The 13,466-nt window shown below is 37.1% G+C and overlaps 1 protein-coding gene across 4 annotated transcripts in view; it reads left to right on the top strand.

The window, feature by feature from the left end:
• fgf13 (fibroblast growth factor 13) overlaps nucleotides 1-13,466 on the top strand; it is a 267,783-nt gene that overhangs the window by 203,157 nt on the left and 51,160 nt on the right. For all 4 annotated transcript variants that reach the window (XM_062963929.1, XM_062963932.1, XM_062963931.1 and 1 more), the window contains one exon: nucleotides 12,811-12,921. In XM_062963929.1, the coding sequence (XP_062819999.1) occupies nucleotides 12,811-12,921 (111 nt within the window). The remainder of the gene's footprint in view (nucleotides 1-12,810; nucleotides 12,922-13,466) is intronic.

Genomic DNA, 13,466 nt, shown 5'->3' with positions numbered 1-13,466 from the left:
ACTTGTGATTTTGTGATACGAAATCCAGCAAAAATCTCATTTGCTGTGTCATACTACGTCTTTGTGTCAATAATAATAATAATAATAATAACCACAAACCTTTCAGTCAGCAGTCCTGCTGGCACAAGAGTTTAACCCATTGTGCCACTGGGGGCTAAAATAATAATAATAATAATAATAATAATAATAATAATAATAATAATAATAATAATAAATCACACAGTCCTAAACACTTGGGAAGTGTTCGACTTGTGATTTTGTGATACGATATCCAGCAAAAATCTCATTTGCTGTGTCATACTACGTCTTTGTGTCAATAATAATAATAATAATAATAATAATAATAATCCAGCATGTCTATCTTGTTTGCTGTGTCATACAATAAAATAATAATAATAACAATAATAATAATAATACATCACACAGTCCTAAACACTTGGGAAGTGTTCGACTTGTGATTTTGAGATAGGAAATCCAGCAAAAAAAACTCATTTGCTGTGTCATATTATGTCTTTGTGTCAATAATAATAATAATAAATGGTTTGCCTGCTGCTGGAAGAACAACCATAGATTGTCGTATATGGAAATAATGGTAGTAAATAGTTTTTGATTTATTAAATACAGTTATATACAGTAGAGTCTCACTTATCCAACACTCACTTATCCAATGTTCTGGATTATCCAATGCATTTTTGTAGTCAATGTTTTTAATACATCGTGATATTTTGGTGCTAAATTCGTAAATACAGTAATTACTACAGTAGAGTCTCACTTATCCAACATAAACGGGCCGGCAGAACGTTGGATAAGCGAATATGTTGGATAATAAGGAGGGATTAAGGTAAAGCCTATTAAACATCAAATTAGGTTATGATTTTACAAATTAAGCACCAAAACATCAGATTATGCAACAAATTTGACAGAAAAAGTAGTTCAATACGCAGCAATGTTATGTAGTAATTACTGTATTTACGAATTTAGCACCAAAATATCACGATTTATTGAAAACATTGACTACAAAAATGCGTTGGATAATCCAGAACGTTGGATAAGCGAGTGTTGGATAAGTGAGACTCTACTGTATATATATCATTCTATTATTGTAGTATATTATCATATTATTACTATTAAATTATTATTATATTATTCATTATTCATGACTACATTGAAACTACAATAGAGAGAAATCAATATGGAAACTGCGAGAGGCACCATAGATTGTCATACATGGAAATAATGGTAGTAAATAGTTTTTGATTTATTAAATACAGTTATATACAGTAGAGTCTCACTTATCCAACACTCACTTATCCAATGTTCTGGATTATCCAACGCATTTTTGTAGTCAATGTTTTTAATACATCATGATATTTTGGTGCTAAATTCGTAAATACAGTAATTACTACAGTAGAGTCTCACTTATCCAACACTCGCTTATCCAACGTTCTAATTATCCAACGCATTTTTGTAGTCAGTGTTTTCAATATATCATGATATTTTGGTGCTAAATTCATAAATATGGTAATTACAACATAACATTACTGCATATTGAACTACTTTTTCTGTCAAATTTGTTGTATAACATGATGTTTTGGTGCTTTATTTGTAAAATCATAACTGAATTTGATGTTTAATAGGCTTTTCCCTCCTTATTATCCAACATATTCGCTTATCCAAGCTTCTGCCGGCCCGTTTATGTTGGATAAGTGAAACTCTACTGTATTACAATGATACATTTTTGTTATTTAAACTATACATATTGCGAAATTACGGTTTTTTTCTCAAAGTGACACACCACCCAAGTCATGCTAGGTTTTTTGGTGAATTTTGACACACCAAGCGCAAAAGCTTGCCCATCATTGATCTAGTGCCTTGTTCTTATTAGTCTTGTTAGCTGTCCATGGTATCCATGAGCCTCTTCTCCAGCACCATTTTGTAAATCAGCTGGTTTCAAATGGTGTTTCCAAACACTTGTCAAAGGCAGCCCTGCATAAGGCAGCCGGGCTGTGGCGCAGCTGACTAGTAACCAGCTGCAATAAATCACTACTGACCAAGAGGTCATGAGTTCAAAGCCCGGGTCGGGTTAAGCCCCCGAGCATTTAATAGCCGGCTTGCTGTTGACCTATGCAGCCCCGAAAGACAGTTGCATCTGTCAAGTAGGGAAATTTAGGTACGCTTTATGCGGGAGGCTAATTTAACTAATTTACAACATCATAAAAACTGCCAGCAAAACACGAGGAAAGGAATGAGGAAGTACAGACACTAGTGGACAGTGAAGAAAGAGCTCCCCCTATGGCCGGAATCGTGAAGCTGGAAAAAAAAAGTTAAATGCCTCTGTGTCTGTCTATTAGGCTTGAGCGATCCATGAAAAAATTGATTCTAAACTCGTTTCAAAAGCAGGGGGCGCCAGCGTTTCGTTTTTGAAGGTATTTCCGAATTTGGCCCCCCAAAAAATTCGAAATTAACGAAAATTCGTTATTGTCTAAATTAATTCGTTAATGGCGGACGCGCATGCGCAATTCCCAAAAACAGCACAGAGGGAGAGGACTTTACAGGACTCTCCCACCCTCATTTTTTGAGTGATCTTCTTCAAACTTGGTACAGTGGTAGAACACATTTAACACTGATAGCTCACCAAAATTTGGAACGTTTCCCTTATCCTCTGATTTTTGGCGAATTTTCATAGCTTTTATAATAAACCATTTTTTAATAATTGCAGAAATCTGTTCCTGGTTTGAAAGTCTTATTTCCTGTTAAATTGGGTTGTCTTTACTGTGAAAGTCATTGTTCTACTTCAGAAACTTTGTTTTTGTGGCTGAAACTTTGTTAAATTGGTGTGTGTGTGATATATGTTGTTTGTCTGTTGGCATTGAATGTTTGCCATATATGTGTTCATTGTAATCCGCCGTGAGTCCCCTTCGGGGTGAGAAGGGCGGAATATAAATACAGTAGAGTCTCACTTATCCAAGCCTCACTTATCCAAGCCTCTGGATTATCCAAGCCATGTTTGTAGTCAATGTTTTAAATATATCATGATATTTTGGTGCTAAATTCATAAATGCAGTAATTACAACATAACATTATTGTGTATTGAACTACTTTTTCTGTCAAATTTGTTGTATAACATGATGTTTTGGTGCTTAATTTGTAAAATCATAACCTAATTTGATGTTTAATAGGCTTTTCCTTAATCCCTCCTTATTATCCAAGATATTCACTTATCCAAGCTTCTGCCGGCCCATTTAGCTTGGATAAGTGAGACTCTACTGTACTGCAAATAAATAAATAAATTCAGTACCACTTTTCAACCAAATTGATTATCTTCCAATCAATTTTTTTCACTGTCCAGTTTTCACAATCATGTCTAAAAATTATAAATATTTATTTATTTATCATACCAGAAGCAAATTGAGAATACAACTATAGTGTATTTTAAAACCACAAAGTTAAAAACTTGGCATGATGCTGAATTTCCTTAGACTAGAAGCTGACCATATTAAAAATATGAAGGCATGAACAAGCCCGATCTTTGTATTCAATTATATATCTTTACACTTGAGGATCTTGTCTAGTTTCTTCATAGATTCCCTTCCAAGATGCAGTTGGTGCTTGGAGTGGGCAGAGCACTTCTAAACCAGATAGGGCTTTATGGGGCATGACTAGCATTTTGAATGGTTCCCAATAACAAACCATTTTAACAAGGGCCGCCAATGCCACGGATTCGGTGGCAAACGGTCTTTTCTCTTCTCCTTTTTCATGCTTATCCTCAAGCCCTGGCTATGCCTGACACTCTGATTTTGCATTCAGCTGCAGCTGAGGCTTCGGCATGCACCGGGAGCTTATTAATCTCTCTGGATCCGGGCATGCCACCTACGCACACCCAATTTGGCTGATCGGCACCATTGATTTCCACACGCACATCCTTGTTTCTGGATGTCATCGGGAGACGTGATCCGCTTCCCGATCTCTCGTGTACCCTGGCATACCCACTCAGGACGTGGCACTCGAAAATGAAATGGAGGCGCAGGAATAACATTTCCCTGTTCTGATTCTTGTTTTGTGTGTTGTCTTTGCATTTCGTTTCGACATGAAAACACAGACATCCTGATTTCCATAGAATCATAGAAGGTGGTCCGTCCAGTCCAATTGCCTTCTAAAAAGGAAGAAAATTGCATTCAAAGCACCCTTCACAGATGGCCATCCAGCCTCTGTTTAAAACAGGGGTTCTCAAACTTTTTAAAGCAAACTTTTAAAGTCCACCATCCTTCAGACTGTTGAGGGGCCAAATTATCATTTGAAAAAAAAACCCGAACAAATTCCTATGCACACTGCACATATTTTATTTGTAGTGCAAAACAACAACAATAACAATGAAAGACCAATACAATATTTAAAAATGAAAATAATTTTAACCAACATAAACCTATCAGGTTTATAAACCTGCTGGCCCCTTTATGTTGGATAAGTGAGACTCTACTGTAATAATAATAGAGTAAAATAAATGTAATAGTAGCAACAATAATAGAGAAAAATAATAAATGTAATAATACCAATAATAATAGAGAAAAATAATAAATGTAATAATACCAATAATAGAGAAAAATAATAAATGTAATAATACCAATAATAGAGAAAAATAATAATTGTAATAATACCAATAATAATAGAGAAAAATAATAAATGTAATAATACCAATAATAATAGAGAAAAATAATAAATGTAATAATACCAATAATAGAGAAAAATAATAAATGTAATATACCAATAATAGAGAAAAATAATAAATGTAATAATACCAATAATAATAGAGAAAAATAATAAATGTAATAATACCAATAATAGAGAAAAAAATAAATGTAATAATACCAATAATAGAGAAAAATAATAAATGTAATAATACCAATAATAGAGAAAAATAATAAATGTAATAATACCAATAATAGAGAAAAATAATAAATGTAATAATACCAATAATAATAGAGAAAAATAATAAATGTAATAATACCAGTAATAGAGAAAAATAATAAATGTAATAATACCAATAATAGAGAAAAATAATAAATGTAATAATACCAATAATAGAGAAAAATAATAAATGTACCATATATTCTCGAGTATAAGCTGACCCAAAAATAAGCCAACCAGGACCCTCACCCAAGTATAAGTCGAGGGAGGCTTTTTCAGTCTTAAAAAAAGGGCTGAAAAACTAGGCTTATACTCGAGTATATACAGTATTTATCTGTGAGAATATTTATGTCCTTCTCTTTATCCAATGATCTCACATTGGAATAAATATCCAAGGTTTGAGAAAGGTCACTAATCAAATTCTTGGCTTTTAAAGGGTGTTTTCCATTTAGAAACAATAACAAATGCATCCGTCAGAAATGTACTTGTTTGGGTCTTTTCACATTACTTTTAAAGAATAATGACAGGGAGGCAGCTTGAAGTCAGGCATTCGTCAGTCTGCAACAATATTATTCAAAGCAAAACAGAGGCATTAAACCAAATGTGGGGGAAAGATGCAAGCTGAGCATTTGCTTGTTGTGTTAGTAATCAAGTTTCTGATGGATCGTTCTAATTTAAGCATAGGCATGTACAAACAGCACAACCCATCAGGAGAAAATCAGCAAAAATGTAATATAAGGAACATACAGAAAAGGTTGAGAGACCCTAGTTGAGAAACAGTTCCTACCAGGAGATATCCGTGAACAAACCTGAATTTTCTTCCTGCAAAATCTCTGTTCTACCCATTTAACCATGACCCTTTCCGTCAGCAAATATGTGAGGCATGTATGGGATTAACCCACCATATTTCTCAGTCGTAGACCTGTAGGTTTTGCTTACAGATGGTGATTTGAGGCGGGGAGATGTATATCTATGTCTGTATTTTCCAAGACTTTATTCATTCCGGCACTATAGTTTCTCGGCACATCTGTGTTTTGGTTCCAAGCTGTTGCTATGCTTTATTATGCCATTCTTGTAAGCATGGTCTAAATCAGGGGTCCTTAAACTTTTAAAGCAGAGGGCCGGTCCACAATCCTTCAGACTGTTGAGGGGCCGGATTATCATTTGGGGGGAAAAAAACGAACAAATTCCTATGCACACTGCACATATTTTATTTGTAGTGCAAAACAACAACAACAACAATGAAAGAACAATACAAAATTTAAAAATGATTTTTTTTTTAACCAACATAAACCTATCAGGATTTCAATAGGAAGTGTGGGCCTGCTTCTGGCCAATGAGATAGTCAGGTTAATTAGGATTGTTGTTGTTGTTGTGTGTCTTCAAGTCATTTCAGACTTTGGGCGAGCCTAAGTCCAAAATTATTTATTTATTCATTTACTACATTTATTTACTACATTTATATCCCACCCTTTTCACCCCGAAGGGAACTCAGAGCAGCTGTATGTACATACAATATATTATATTATTAGCGTAGCACAATATTAGCATTATACTATATTGAACTATACCACTATACTGTAATATTATATGTAATATATAACATATAATTAATATTATTATATGATATTATTGTTAGTATTATATTGTATAAAATGATAATATTATTATCAATATTATATGTATACTAGCTGTGCTCAGCCACGCGTTGCTGTGGCGTGGTATGGTGGTATGGGAAATAAAGTATTGAGGAACTGGTGATAGTTAAGGTAAAGGGTAAAGGTTTTACCTTACATTAAGTCTGTTATAAATGGGTAATATAGCTGTGTGGAAAGGCCTTGAGTCTACACTGCCATATAATCCAGTTAAAATCAGATAATCTGTATTTTATAGGCAGTGTGGAAGAGGCCTAAGTGAAGCCTAACTCTGCCTGTCCCCTGGGCTGAGTGGGTTGCTAGGAGACCAAGTGGGCAGAGCTTAGCCTTCCAACTGGCAGCAATTGGATAAAAACAATGATTCCTCTCCCTCTAATTATGACTTTATTTTTCTTTTCTTTTTGTTGTATGAACGTAGAGGCATGGATGAGGGGTTGTGCTGCCAAGTTTAGTGTTTTGTCCTATGCCGAAATTTCATTATTGTTTTATATATATAGATAATGTATATCAGGGGAAAACCTTTACCCTTTACCTTAAATACCACCAACTCCTCAATACTTTATTTCCCATATCACCATACTTCGCCACAGTAATGCGTGGCCGGGCACAGCTAGTATATTTATAAATAGGGTCTCCATAAATCAGAAATTGCTTGAAGGATACAGCAGCAGCAACAGTCCGTAAAATACAGATTCATATGTTATGCAAAGACCCTGAATAAGACTAAATAACATCATATCATCCATATGCATCACCAACAGTGCTACATAATTTCAGTAAAGCTGTGTGCATTAATTTGGATCTTGTTTGAATGATGTGCAAAAACACTGCTTTTCTGTGGCTGCAGCTGGCAAAGGAAGCTTGCCATTTCGCTCCGTTTTGGTGGCTTGTTGTAGTATGATCACTAACTCCTTTGGCTTTTGAAGCAAGACAGGTCCCTCTACAATAACATCTTTGGGGCATGTGTGGGTTGGCTTTTTCTGAAAAGTGACAAACTTTTGTTACCATCTGTGGGGTTGCATTTCTTTATCTCCGAAAGCCATTGCACTGAAGCCTGGGGACTCATTTGCCCACATCGAACACAGCAAGGTGGCTTGTGTCCATTTGGTTGGACATATGTTTAGTGTTATTGTTTAAATACACACCTGATTTGGGAGAGCAGCAAGGCAGAAGGGTTTCTCCTCTAATGAGATAATGGCAAGATTGGCCTGAGGCATCTGAGAAGGTTCTTGGTTTCCATATTCTGACTATTGGAGGTTTAGGAGGCACACCAAAAGAGCCAACTTTAGAAGTGAACTAGCTTGGGGACCCGGCAATGCCTGGGTCATTTGAGAAAGGAATTATTTGACTTTCAATCTTCTATATATATAAATGAGTGATGGCATCGTGGCGACCGACAAAACAACAAAACTACAGGACCTCCAACCTCGAAATTTGACAACACAACCCATCATCCACGCCTCTAGGTTGATACAACAAAAAGAAAAGAAAAATGAAGTCCTAATTAGAAGGAGGGGAATAATTGTTTTTATCCAATTGCTGCCAACTAGAAGGCTATGCTCCGCCCACTTGGTCTCCTAGCAACCCACTCAGCCCAGGGGACAGGCAGAGTTTGGCCTCACTTAGGCCTATAAAATACAGATTATCTGATTTGAACTGGATTATATGGCAGTGTAGACTCAAGGCCCTTCCACACAGCTATATAACCCATTTATAATGGACTTAATGTCAGGGGAAAACTTTTACCCTTGGCCTTAACTACCACCAATTCCTCAATACTTTATTTCCCATAACACCATACTTCGCCACAGCAACGCGTGGCCAGACACAGCTAGTGTTATATATTCTGTTTGGAGTGGGTGAACTACAATTCCCAGAATCGTGGCTCAATCCTCCCCAAACCCTACCAGTATTATAAGTTCAGTGGGTTCAGTGTTCTTTGGATGCAGGTGAACTACAACTCCCAAAATCAAGGCCCCTTCCAAACACCTGCAGTATGTTCAGTCGGTTATGAGGCTTCTCTGTGTGAAGTGTGGTCCTGGCCAATTGTCGGTGGGGATCACTATTTCTCTGGATGCAGGTGAACTATAACTCCCTTTTCCCCAAACTTGTTCAATATGTTCTATTGGTTATGGGGGCTCTGTGTGCCAAGTGTGGCCCTGGTCCATCATTGGTGGGGTTCAAAGTGCTCATTCATTGCAGGTGAACTATAAATCCCAGTACCTACTACTCCCAAATGTCCAGGCCAATTCCCCTCCAAACCCACCAGTATTCAAATCTGGGCATATCGGGTCTGCATGGCAAGTTTGGTCCAGACCCATCCTTGTTTGGCTTCATAGCATTCTGAGTGTAGGTGAACTACAACTCCTCTAAATTCTCTAGTAGGAGTGACAGTGCTCTGACTTGATGCAGGGTGAACTACAACTTCCATCATGTTCAGTCAATCCCCAAACTCCTCCAGTAAGTTTACTTGCAGCTCAGTTTTGTTCTGTTTGTTATGCAGAGAGATTGAAAAGGGAAGGGCAATAGGCAGGGTCATGCAAATTTCCCAGCAATGGAGAACCCTGCAAGGGGAGTAGGCGGGGTCATGCAAATTTCTCGGCAATGCCTGCCTGTGGTGGAAGAAAAAGCAAAATCTAGGATGAAATTGTTTCCAAATGAAAGCATTCCTTGGGTGGTGGACTATAGTGTTTGGGAAGGACATTGGCAGGGGTTGGGCTACATGTTCATGGAGCTCGCTGTAACCGCAATGTCAGTGGAAAAGAGTGACTTGCTGGCTCCTCAGAACTGGGAACTATAGCTTGTTTATGAAGGCCGGAGGCTGTCTGTGTGAGGAGACACCCGTGCCACATACAGTTTTTTACTTTTATTATGGAGTTAGATTTAGATTTAGATTTGATTAGATAGATTAGATTTAGATTAGATTAGATGATCCAGGGAAACTTCAACATTTGGTATGTGCATTGACTTTTCTTTGGAGAGGCAAAGTCCCAGAAAAATTCAGTCCAAATTCTAAAAAAACCGAATCCATTTTCAATGCACATTAAGAGGATGAGATAGATCAGTGGTTCTCAACCTGTGTGTTTTGCCCTACAACTCCCAGAAATCCCAGCCAGTTTATCAGCTGTTAGGATTTGTGGGAGTCAAAGGCCAAAACATCTGGGGACCCACAGGTTGTGAACCACTGAAATAGATAGATAGATGATAGGACAATCACTGTAATAGTAGACAAATGGAACCTTTGATAAGTCAATGTTGACATATATTTCCACTTGCTTCAATGGATCCGCTTTAGCTGGGTGTATCAAATGGGCTCAAGACAATCTGTTGAGTAAAGAAATTATTCCAACACTCTAATCTCATGTTGTAAATACATAAAGAGAATGAATTGTGACAAAAGGGATTCCACCTAAACATCAGGAAGAACTTCCCGAGTGTTAAATGGTGCTGACTTAGAGGATGGTGACCTCTCTGTTTTTCTGAGTCTTTAAGCAGAAGTCAATGGGCATCTTTTGGGATTCTGTAATTGTATGGCCCTACATCAGTGGTTCTCAACCTGTGGGTCCCCCGGTGTTTTGCCCTACAACTCCCAGAAATCCCAGCCAGTTCACCAGCCGTTGGCGCAGCTGGCTAGTAACCAGCTGCAATAAATCACTACTGACCGAGAGGTCATGAGTTCGAAGCCCGGGTCGGGTTAAGCCCCCAACCATTAAATAGCCCGGCTTGCTGTTGACCTATGCAGCCCCGAAAGACAGTTGCATCTGTCAGTTAGGGAAATTTAGGTACGCTTTATGCAGGAGGCTAATTTAACTAATTTACAACATCATAAAACTGCCAGCAAAACACGAGGAATGGAATGAGGAAGTACAGCCACCAGTGGACAGTGAAGCAACAGCTCCCCCTGTGGCCAGAATCGTGAAGCTGGAAAAAAATGTTAAATGCCTCTGTGTCTGTCTATACTGTATGTTGTTTGTCCGTTGGCATTGAATGTTTGCCATATATGTGTTCATTGTAATCCGCCCTGTTTCCCCTTCGGGGTGAGAAAGAAGGGCGGAATATAAATACTGTAAATGAATAAATTTCTGGGAGCTGAAGGCAAAACATCTGGGGACCCACAGGTTGAGAATCACTGGCCTACATAATAGTGAGGGTGATCTAGATGGCCCTTGTTGTCTCTTCCAGGCATCTTGATCCTCTGTTATTTTTTGTAATTTTTGATTACTTAGATATTCCCCTATTTGCTCTGGATCAATTTGGTCCTTTTTGTAGAGGTCTCTATAGAATCTCTCAAATTCCTCTTTTATTCCTTCGTCTGTGTATACCTCTTTCCCTTTTGTCTCGATTTTTGTGATTTGCTGCTTATTTTTTTTCTTTCTTATTCTTGTGAGCCACTTTCCCGGCTTATTCGCATTTTCAAATGTATTTTGTCTAATCCATTTTAGTTGATTGGCTAGCTTCTCTAATTCTATTTTTTTCTGTTTGTGTAATATTTCTAAATTTTTCAAAATTTTCACATTTACCGGTCTTTTTTTTAATTGGTTTTCTGTAATATTAATTTCCTTTTGTAAATCAAATAGTTTCTGATTTTTTAATTTATTTTTCAGAGCCTTTTGCTGTATTAGAAAACCTCTTGCTACTGCTTTGTAAGCGTCCCAGATTATTTGTGGACTGGTTTCCTGATTATCATTCCATTGGAAATATTCTTTAGTCACTAATTTAATCTTTTTTATATCAGTTTCTTTTTTAATCAGATTGCTATCAAGTTTCCAATATGTGAATTTCTTTTTTTTATTAATATTCATAATTAATGGGCTGTGGTCTGATAAGTCCCTTGCTAGTATTTTTATTTCATCTATTTTGGTTACTAAACTTTTGGATACCCAGATCATGTCTAATCTAGACCATGATTTATGTCGATTAGAATAAAATGTAAAATCTTTTTGATTTGGGTTTCTTAATCTCCAAATATCTTGTAAATCATACTCTTCTTTCAACTGTATTAAATTTTTTTGGGAGGGTATTATTATTTTTTCTTCTTGGTTTAATCGATTTGTCTAAGTTAATATCCAAGACTCCATTAAAGTCCCCTAAAATTATAATAGGGTCAAATTCAGCTTGATCTATTTTTTGTCTTAGTAATTTAACAAATTTTCGTTTGGGGCCATTTGGTACGTATATGTTACAAACTAGTATTTTTTCAAGATCTGTGCCAATTTTCACAGCGATTATTCTGCCTTCTTGATCCTTGAATTCCTCTACAGGGTTTAAGCTTTCATCCATATATATATCGCTACTCATCGCTTCTTTTTAATGTCTGAAGAATAGAATACCCTACCTAAATTTGTATTTATTAAATATTTCGCATGTTTCTTCCAGGCATCTTATGATTCTGGTAACTTCCATGCTTCGTGGCGTGGTGAATTCACTCTGGAATTTCCTCTGAACTATCCAGAGTGCTGAACTTTGTTTCCAAAATAGCTTCAGCAACTTGGGTAACTCCTTTAAGGTTCAAACTAAAAATCAAAGTGGATTCCCCATCCCAGTGACACGGGAGACACAAATTGATTATAACTGATCCCACTGATCTATCTTTAGATGTCATCCACAATTATCAAGAATAATTGGCATTCATCAGATGCATTCACTGAAATTGCTGATTCCGTGTGTCAATTTACTTTGCTCCTTCTTTTTTCCTGCATCTTTTGGAACCAACGGGAAAAATCAGATGGGTTTTTAAGCTCATCAGGATGTTAAGCCTTATTCTTGTCTGTAACTGAAGGCTGACATATGTTTCCTTTCTTCAATCTCTGAGTCTGACCTACACGACTGCTAACTATAGCTATGGACTTGGTTTTTGACTGGTACACAATTTTCTTTTTTCTTTCCACCTTGTCATTTGAGCAAGACTGTTTCCCCTCATCTTCCGTTGCTGAATCACAGCTGATGAAAAAAAGCCGACTGCCTATGCATTTCTAATCTTAATGGAGATCAGATCTTGGTCCTTCAACCATCTAACATGCTTCTGGAATTCTGATTTTCCCAAGCACAAGATTTGTCTTCGAAAGCCTCCCGCGTTTTGCAGCGGTGTTTTAGCTCTTTGCTTGATCCTAAGTCGTGCAAGTAAAATCGGAGCTTCTAACTTTGTGTGTTTTCTTTCTAGGGAGAACTAAACCAGCCTTTTCCTTGCCTTGTTTTATTATTGCTTGGCTTTCAAGCGCTAACCTTTTCACTTTGCTTTGCTTTCTTCCAGAACCACAGCTTAAAGGCATTGTAACGAAATTGTACAGCCGACAAGGGTATCACTTACAGTTGCAAGCAGATGGAACGATCGATGGAACCAAAGAGGAAGAAAGTACCTATAGTAAGTATCTATATATATAAAAGGGTAATGAAATTTCGGCCTAGGACAAAACAACAAAACTACACATCCCAGAAACACTAAACTTGGCAGCACAACCCCTCATCCATGCCTCTACGTTCATACAACAAAAAGAAAAGAAAAATAAAGTCCTAATTAGAGGGAGAGGAAGAATTATTTTTATGCAATTGCTGCCAGTTAGAAGGCTAAGCTCTGCCCACTTGGTCTCCTAGCAACCCACTCAGCCCAGGGGACAGGCAGAGTTCGGCCTCACTTAGGCCTCTTCCACACTGCCTATAAAATACAGATGATCTGATTTTAACTGGATTATATGGCAGTGTAGACTCAAGGCCCTTCCACACAGCTATATAACCCATTTATAATGGACTTAATGTAAGGTAAAACCTTTACCCTTTACCTTAACTACCACCAATTCCCCAATACTTTATTTCCCATACCACCATACTTCGCCACAGCAACGCGTGGCCAGGCACAGCTAGTCTATCTATATATATAAAAGGGTAATGAAATTTCAGCCTAGGACAAAA

The sequence above is a fragment of the Anolis carolinensis genome, unplaced genomic scaffold, assembly GCF_035594765.1.
Source record: "Anolis carolinensis isolate JA03-04 unplaced genomic scaffold, rAnoCar3.1.pri scaffold_12, whole genome shotgun sequence".
In the NCBI taxonomy this organism is placed as follows: Eukaryota; Metazoa; Chordata; class Lepidosauria; order Squamata; family Dactyloidae; genus Anolis; species Anolis carolinensis.
This window is presented reverse-complemented; position numbering and strand designations above follow the sequence as displayed.